Source organism: Diabrotica undecimpunctata, chromosome 8 (genome assembly GCF_040954645.1).
Source record: "Diabrotica undecimpunctata isolate CICGRU chromosome 8, icDiaUnde3, whole genome shotgun sequence".
Classification (NCBI taxonomy): Eukaryota; Metazoa; Arthropoda; class Insecta; order Coleoptera; family Chrysomelidae; genus Diabrotica; species Diabrotica undecimpunctata.
Genome location: NC_092810.1, coordinates 79,749,629 through 79,759,114, shown reverse-complemented (window position 1 = coordinate 79,759,114; position 9,486 = coordinate 79,749,629). Strand labels below are relative to the sequence as shown.

The 9,486-nt window shown below is 34.1% G+C and overlaps 1 protein-coding gene across 1 annotated transcript; it reads right to left on the bottom strand.

Annotated features, from left to right (window-relative positions):
* Positions 1-349: 349 nt before the first annotated feature.
* Positions 350-4,025, bottom strand: LOC140448925 (uncharacterized). The gene is made up of 5 exons (XM_072542059.1): positions 2,978-4,025; positions 2,406-2,779; positions 2,025-2,316; positions 1,309-1,845; positions 350-468 (listed from the first exon to the last, which is right to left on the bottom strand). The coding sequence occupies exons 1-5, from the start codon at positions 4,023-4,025 to the stop codon at positions 350-352; spliced, it is 2,370 nt and encodes a 789-aa protein (XP_072398160.1).
* Positions 4,026-9,486: the final 5,461 nt, after the last annotated feature.

Below are 9,486 nucleotides of genomic sequence, written 5' to 3'. Positions count from 1 at the left end.
TCTCATGTTAAGGTTGGTTCACACTAAGCCGTTTATGTTACATCTCCCTCTTTTACAATACTTAAAAACAACTGAAAACACTAAACTAAAAAATACAATATTTAAAATATGATTAATCTCTATATCTAGCTGGTTTTATAATGCAACGACCAGAGCGGGTTTTGTTAGGGCCTGCTACTGGTATAATTGTTTTACTTTGAGTTTTATCTGATTTTTCATTACTAATAGATGTTTCTGTTTGAATCTCAAATTTTGATTTAGAGACATCAGTTTTGCACATAGGTAATAAATCCTCATTATTGGAATCCAGAGACACCGGATTTGGATTTGGTCTCAAGAACGATGAATTTCATCTTAGAACCTTATCCCTATCCTCCCCCACCAAATATGATCTAGGAGTACTATGTTCTTGAACCACTTCACCTGGTACCCAATGATTGTCTTTCTTTATCATTACACTCTGCCCTTCTACAAATAAAGGTTTTACGTGAGCTTGCTTGTTATATAAAATTTTAGTTTTAATCCTCTTTTCTTTAATTTTTCAAAGTCAAAATCAGCTGTTTCTGTTAATAACATCCTAGTAACAGGTAAATTGGTTCGAAGCAATCGTTTGTTCAATAGCTCTGATGGGGAAATATTTAGACCAGAGAGGAGGGATGTTCTATATTCTAATAAGGCTTTATGAATGTCATTACCTGAATCATAACATTTTTTTAAGGATATTTTTACAAATACTAACAGCTTTTTCACTTAGTCCATTTGATTTGGGGTATTTTGGACTGGAGGTTATCAAATTTATTTCCCAACTTTTAGCAAAGTCTTTAAATTTCTTACTGTTAAATGGTTGGTTATCAGACATAAATTTAGTTATTATGCCATGAGTAGAGAAAACAACTTTAAGCTTGTCAATTACTTCCTCTGCAGTTTTATTTTTTAAAGGAATAAGTTCTATCCAATTACTAAAGTAATCAACCAAAGTCAAATAATCTTGACCTGCATAAGTTAAAATATCAGCCCTCACTTTTTCAAATGGAATATTTGATCTTTCATGCTGAATGAGTGGTTCTCTAGGAATTTTCCGACTGTATTTTAAGCATGTTTTACATTTCGATACAAAATTCTGTACATCTTGTGATATACCAGGTCAATAAAATATTTTCCTGGCTCTAGCTTTGGACTTTTCTATTCCAAAATGCCCTACATGTAATTTATTTAACATTTGCTGTCTTACCAATTTAAAGTTATGAAAAATTGGATCATTGTTAATATGTATGTCGTCCTTAATATTGTAAAATGCTTTGATATTACGTTCTAAAATCGATTTTCTATTTGGCCATTCTGTTTGACAAAACTTTTTTATCTGTGACAAAATCTGATCATTGTTGGTTGCAGCTCTGATTTCTTCAATTCTCTCCACAGATACGAGTAGATCAAACTTAACTGAGTGAACAATTTCTCTCATCTCTTTATCATCTTTAACTGGGGTCTTTATAAATGATCTTGATAGGATATCTGCTATGTACATATGTTTTCCAGGCAAGTATTGTACTTCAAAATCATATTTAAGCATTTTTAATTTTAATCTTTGTAAACGAGAACTTATTTTCCAAATGTCTTTCTTGTTAATTGCCACCAATGGTTTGTGATCAGATTTTATTATTACTTTTCTACCATACACAAACTGATGGAACTTATTTAAACTATAGCAAATTGCCAGATACTCCTTTTCAATCTGAGCCCATCTAGTTTCTGTGTCAGTCAGGCCTCTAGAAGCAAATGCTACTGGCCTACCTTCCTGTAGCAAAGAGCAGCCAATACCATGCTGGCTTGCATCAGTTTGTATTTCTATGGGCAACATAGGATCAAATATTTTTAATATAGGTATTTTAGAGACTATATTTTTAATTTTTTGGAAGACTGCCAAGTGATCTTCTGTCGACTTACATTATTTTTAATCAAATTTCTTAACGGTGACAACAATTCAGAGAGATTCGGTAAGTATTTAGACAAGTAATTAAACATACCTAATATTCTTAACAATTCTTTTTTATTTTTAGGTTCTTTAAGCATCAGAACAGCTGTTATATATTCAGTGCCAGGTTTAACACCTTCAGAGGAAAAAACCTGACAAATATAACTAACTTCAGAGACTTTGCATTGAATTTTATTTTTATTAAATCTTATACCAGACCTCTCTGCTCTCTTAATTACATCTTTAATGATTTCATCATGTTCTTCTTCTGTTGAAGCACTTATGATGAAGTCATCAAAGTAGATCCCAATCGGCAAATCCCCAAATATTTTCTCATTCATGCGCTGAAATACCTCAGGACTAACATTTAAACCGAAAGGCAATCGATTAAAGCAAAATTTTCCAAATGGTGTTATAAATGTACATAGTTTACGACTTTTAGAATCAAGAGGAGCCGGTAAAACCCTTCTTTTAAATCAAGCACAGTAAATATTTTTTTGTCTTTTAGCTTAATTGATAACTCATCAATTGTAGGAATAGGAAACTGGTCTAAACATATCCACTTATTTAAATGAACTGGATCTAAGCATATACGTAGGGCCCCTGATGGTTTCTCCACTATAACTATATTGTTGACCCATTCTGTTGGCTCTTCAACTTTAGAAATTATTCCTCTTTTCTCAAGATCTTTTAAAGCCTCTTTAAGACGTGGTTTTAAAGCATCAGGTACCCTTCGACAACTACTAGTTACAGGCTCGGCTTTTTTATGCAACACAATCTTATACTGATAGGGAATTTTGCCAGTGCCTTGAAAAACATTAGAATATTTTGTTAACAGTTCACTTTTTTCTTTAGAGTAAGTACTTACTGTATCTACTTTTTATATTAGACCAATTTTTGTACAAGTGTTTAAACCTAAGATGGGCATACTGTTGTTGCAATCTATTACCACAAATTTAATATTATAACTTTTACCTTTGATAAAACAACTTAAAATAATGTTACCTATGGCTATCACTCTATTGTTTCCATAAGTGTTAAGTTCAAGGTTATTTTCTACAATTTTATCTACAAATTTTAAGCTTTTTACAAACTTTAACGGTAGGCAGTTACAATTAGCCCCTGAATCCAGCTTAAAATTTACGAACTCATTATTTATTAATATATCAATAGTCCAAATATTACCTTTATTATTGTTTTTTACATTATCCAATGTTAATTCATCTATGTAGGGTTCACCATCACTCTCTGAAGTTGAGGTTTCAGCGCTAATATTATAAACAGTACTTGACCTCTTTTTCGAATAGTCTAACTTCCTGTCATGCATTGAAGAAAAATGATTAGGTTTTCTGCAATTGTTACAAATTTTTCCAAAGGCTGGACAACTTCTTGGGCCATGCTTTGTGCCACATTTAAAACAGTTATATTGGTTGTTACAGACAGCTTCTGCAGGTCGTTCTAGAGTTTTGCTCCTGGAGGGTCTATTGTATCTAATTTCATCAACTTCTGCATTTTTTCTGAGGCTTTTGACTTGAAAGGTACTCACTTCTGCTATTCTGCATTGATTTTCGGCTTCTGCAGCAGTTAGGTTTGGAATTCTTAAAAGTCTTTTTTGCAAAGCTTGGTCTCGAATCCCACTAACTAGTCTATCTCTTATTCGGGAGTCTTCAAGAGAATCAAAATTGCAATTTTTTGCCAGCAATTTTACATCCTTCATAAAGTTATCAAACTCTTCGTCTTCTTCCTGTATCCTAGTGAAGAAGAGGAACCTATCATAAGTTTCATTTTTCAGTGGTGAGCAGTATGTTTTAAACGCATTTATTACAACATTATACTGTTTCCTCTCCTCATCACTGAGCTTAAATGTTTTAAATATGTCTTGGGCTTCTTTCCCTGCTAGATTTAAAAATATTGCAATCTTTCTGCTCTCTTGTTTGCTGGCCAAATCCGCTGCTTCCATGTATATTTTAAAGCTATCTAGAAACTTCTCAAAGTTTTGACTTGCATTTTGATCAAAACGGATCCCGTTAGGCGGTTTAAAATTAGAATCCATTGTATTTAACTACGGGTTCAGACACCTGGCACCATGTAATGTTTTATTGAGACAACTATTGTTAGTTTAATCTTTATTATTTAGACTTCTACATATCTTTTACACTGTCTGTTCTCTAGTGACAAGTGACAGACGTAACACCGACAGGTGAACTAACTCATGTTAAGGTTGGTTCACACTAAGCTATTTATTTTTTAGACAAATTTCGCATTTATTGATAAAATTAGAAATAGTTGTCTGCATTGGGGGCCAATAAAATTTTTAGTTAGTTTCAATTATTCCGTTGTGGTTTTCTACGTGATATTTATTTATGCATTCTATTTGTTGGTTTTTTTCTTCTATGTCCTGAAGTAGTATATTGCAAAATATTGCTTTGACTGTGGAATTTATTTTTTCTTTAAAATAGTTACAGATAAAAGGTCTAAATTCATGAGGGATTGTTATTGCAAATTTTTGGTTTAGTCTAAGGATATTTTGGAAGGTATTTGCTATTTCTGTTTTCCAATTATTTGTCAAAGTGACAGTGTAACGGTGTTTGTTAAAAATTCTTTTGTGTTTTCAAAATTATTTGACTCTGGTTTGAAAATAATTTGGTTTGAGGATAAGTTAATTGGTTCAGGTGAAATCTCTATTCCAGTGATAGGGTTCTCAACTGATGTATGTTGTGTGTTAGTACTGTTTTGTAAGTTGTCAAAATCGGCAAGGAAATCGTCAATGTCGAAATTGTCGGGTGGTTCAGCACATTCTGAACTCGAGCTTAGGGCATTTATTTAGACTCGGCTAAGAGCATCAACAACTTGATTCTCTTTGCCTTTTTTATATTTAACTTCAAAATCATATTCTTTTAGTTTAAGTCTCCATCGGGCTAATCTAGAAGTGGGGTCATTAATTTTGTAGATCCATACGAGAGCATTGTGATCTGTTTCTACAGTGAATTTTTGGTTGCATAAATACATACGGAAGTGTTTACAAGAATCTAGTATGGCTAAAAGTTCTTTTTCAATAGTGGAGTAGTTTTGTTCTGCAGAATTTAGAGTTCGAGAATAGTAGGCAATAGGGTGATTGTTTTGAAATAATACTGATCCTATAGCTATATTAGAGGCGTCTGTAGTAAGTACAAAAGGCTTTTCGAAGTCTGGGTATTGTAAAACTGGAGAATTAGTTAACAATTGTTTGCATTTTGCAAAACATTCTAAATAATTTGGATTATTAGGGTCAATAGTTGCTCCTTTTCGAGTACATCTCGAAAATGGGGATGTTATTTTCGCAAAGTTGGGTATGAATCTTCGGTAGTAACCGATTAAACCAAGAAATGATTTAATTTCTTTTACTGTTTTTGGTAAAGGGTATTTTTGTATAGCTTCGATTTTTGCTGGGTTAGGTTTGATTCCTTCGGTTGTCACTACGTGACCTAAGAAAGAAACTTCTTTCGTGAGAAACTCGGATTTGTCTAACTGAATTTTTAAATTATTTTTTCTGAAAGTGTCAAAAATAGTAGCAATATGAACTAAGTGTTCTTGCAGTGACTTGGAAAAAATAATGACATCGTCCATGTAGGTTCTTAACTTCAATTCTCTTATTAAATTTCGTAGGCGTCGGTAATTTGATAGTCTCGATGAAACAGTTTTTGCAACGTGAATAGAATGAGGAATTTTGATACCTTGAAAGTGTCTTTCCCGCAATAAAACTTCGCCGTTGTTTATGTTTACGGGAATTTTCTGATATAATGTTTGGAATGAAATGCTTACGTGGGGATTCTCAAAGGCTAAAATATGAGTCGCATAATTCATAGTGGCATGGAATCTCTGTAAATCGTCATTTCCTAGTAGGATATCAAAGTGCTGACTAAAGTCGGCGATTTTTATGTCGAATGTTTGTGGAATTCCATATTCTAGGAATAGTGGCGTCTTAATATTTAATTCATGCTTGGAAGTAATTTTTATTGACGTTAGCGAAAAAGGCTTCCGATAAATATGTTTTTTATCAAATAGTTTGAGAGCTCGCGGATTTAAAACTGAATGGGAACCTTCGGTGTCGATCAAAATGCGTAGATGTGTTTTGGGTGTGACGAAGCAGGTCGACCCTGGGGAACTTTCGATATTATGTAGGTTTATACAGGGGGTGGATGATCGTCTAACGGGATGGCTTGAAAATCCTGATGATTTTCATCATGCAAATCGGGCTCTTGTTCGGATTCGAAATATTGGGTATCATTTGAGTCTTTGTACAAATTGTGGCTTCTATTAGTTGTAATTGTCATGGGCTGATGGTTTCTGGTTGTGGTAGTTTGAACACCGCTCATTGGAGTGGCAAAATTTGGTTGGGGTCGAGGAGCTTTATATTTATTTAATCTTTGTTGGGTATTTTTCGGAACATTGTTTCGTTGGAAGGATTGGTTTTGTTCGTAAGAACTGAAATTTTGTCTCTGAGGAAAATTGTAGTTCTGTTGTGGAGTGAAGTTAAAGTTGGGCTCTGTGTTGTGTAAAGGTGTGTTGTGAGTCGAAGGTCTCACATAATTTGAATGCGTGGGTTGGAAGTTTGTCGATCTTTGAGTATTGGAAGATTGATAGGGTTTATTTTTCATTGGGGGCTTTTTGTTCTGTTGGCTCTTAAGGAAGTTCATGTATTGTTGCTGATTTTTGTGAATATCGTATGCAATACATTTTTGGAGGGCTTCCTCTAGGGAATTTAGTTTAAAATGCGATAAGCATTCGCAATAAGGCTCATTGATTCCGATACAGAAGGTCTTAAGGGCAATGTTTTTAAAGTGTGGGGTTTTTAAGGTTACTGTTGCGGGAATGCCGTTTAGGGTAATGTGTTGGAGTAAGTCATTCAGATTTGTAGTTATTCTTTAATGATAATTGTCGTAGGATTCACTATGTTTTTGGACGGTGGTGGATAATTGTGTTACTTATATGTCTTCGGAACGTCTGTCTCCGTATTTAGTTAATAAGGCTGGACGAATCTCTGTTTAATTGATTTTATTAGAATAGTTTAAGAAATTTCTAGGTTCTCCTTTAATTCAAGATACGATATAGGAATTTAAGATAAACTCTTGGGACTGATTTAAATCTTGGGTGCCTAAGAAAACTATTAAATTATCTACTGCTCTAGTAAAGGTTATCTCCAGGTTAGGCTGTCTCCAGAATAGAAGTCGGGCAGGGTTGAGCAAAGGCTAGCAATATCGCTATTGGTCATCGGCATTTTGGAATGTAATTTAGATGCAGGCTTGAATTTAGAGGTTTGTAGATTAATTTTTATTTTTAATTTCAAATTATCAAATAGTAAACTTAAATTTTCGATATTATTTTGGGAAATATCATTCAATGTACTTATAAAATATACGCAAACATGCAAAAATTTAAATGCAAATATATATAAAAAAATTCGTTGAAGTAAAAATGTTTTAAATAATATAAATTCAATAAATAATAAATAATAAATTCAATGTAAATGTTTAAAAATTCAATAAAAATAATTGAACAAATTCCCCTCGTTGGCTCAGTGAAGATGTTCGTTCTGTTGTAATGGAAACACCAAATAATAGTAGCAGAGTTTATTGTTGAGACGTACACTATAGGTGTAGACCCGGGATTACTTTGAGTAGAGACTGGTCAAGTTGATCGTTGAAGACTATATGTTCGTTGAGTGAATATTGATTGAATGCTTCTCTAGTCAAGAGATATTAGTTTTATATAAATTCTATTTGGGTCAATATTTTTCGCGTACCTAGCGTGATATGTGTATTTAATTTATGTAAATTGTTTAACTTTGTCAGTACTTTTGACTGATGTCCAAATTATTATTTATAATTGACCAAATGTGTATGTAACCTAATTAACTACGTGTGTGTATTTAATAACAAATAGATTCATTCGGTCTACTGGGTGATAAAATTATACTGTCCAATTTCGGATATGAATTCTGAAGATTTAATATTGGACATACTGCGGAATCGGGCAATCTGGCCCAAGTGTCAATACTCAAAGTTTACATATAAGTATTACATAACATAGTAAAATTCAAACATGATAAATTATAAATAGTTTAAGAATAATCAAAATCTTCCAACCGTACCCTAGCTATCAATGTCCGACTCTATCTTTAGATTAAAATTAGGGCAATTGGATGAAAATGTGGAAAGTGGGATGTCAACTTGGGAAGTCGACCGTACATTGTTGTGCCGATTACTAACTAATACAGGTACTTCCTGTTCGTTAGTCTGAGTTTGTGGATTCCCTATCTAATGCTTCAATGTTACTGTAGGCTTCGTCATTGACTCCAAATACTGAGGTTAATATTGTTCCTAATATTCCTCTTCTTTCCCTTCCTTTTATTTCTACTGTCAGCCCCTCGCTTACTGACTCCGCCTTTCTTTGTCCTTCCTCCAATTTCTCTATTATATCCTTACAATTCACGATTTTTATCTCATGACACAGTTCTCGTACGCCTTGTATCATATTTCCTATTAGTTGGTGCTCTGTTCGAATTCTTCCTTTTTCGAGTCACACCTTTATTCGAAATGTTCCCCGGTCTATGACGACCTCTCCAAGGTCTTCTGTGAAAAATCCTGGTACCGGATTATATATTTTATACGGTTCTGCCTTTATGGGTTTTAACATCGTTAAAAACATTATAGCTACTAGTATTTTCTTCCATCTTAGTGCTGCTGCCTTTTTCGGCTTTTCCTGTTTCTCTTCTTCCAGTCGTATTAGCTTATGTATGGGTCTTTTAGTCAGTTTCCCGTTTGCCTTTCTCACTGTTACTACTCTGGTTAATCCCTCCGCTCCAGGGTGTGTTTCTGTTACCCTCGCTAATGGCCATCTGCCTGGAGGTGTATCCTCTTCTTTAATTATAACTATTTCTTCTTCTTTTATGTTAGGGTGCGCCTTATGCCATCTATTTCTCTGTTGTAATTGGTGCAGGTATTCCTGTTTCCAAATTTTCCAGAAGTCTCTTTTTATTTTCTCCACTAATCTCCACCTCGTCGGCATCTTCAAATAAGTCGTAAGCTCTTCTTCCCGATTTGGTGATATAATTTCTCTCCCTATAAGGAAGTGAGCTGGTGTCAGGGCTATTTTCCCTTCAGGGTCTTCTGATGACCCACATAATGGTCTTGAGTTCATACATGCTTCTATTTGTGCCAGCACCGTACTCAATTCTTCATATGTTAGAACTGTTTCCCCGATGATTCTTTTCAAGTGATATTTCATTATTCGCACTGCGCTCTCCCATAATCCTCCGAAATGTGGTGCATATGCAGGTATGACATGCCACTGAGTACCTAGTGCCAGTAATCCTTGTTTTATCTCGTCATCTATTTTTTGATTTTCTTTTTTCAACAAATTTGCTGTTCCTACGAATGTGGTTCCGTTATCGCTGTATACGTTGTTGCACTGTCCTCTGCGTGCCGTAAATCTCTTGAACGCTGCGATGAAAGCATCCGTAGACATATCGCTTA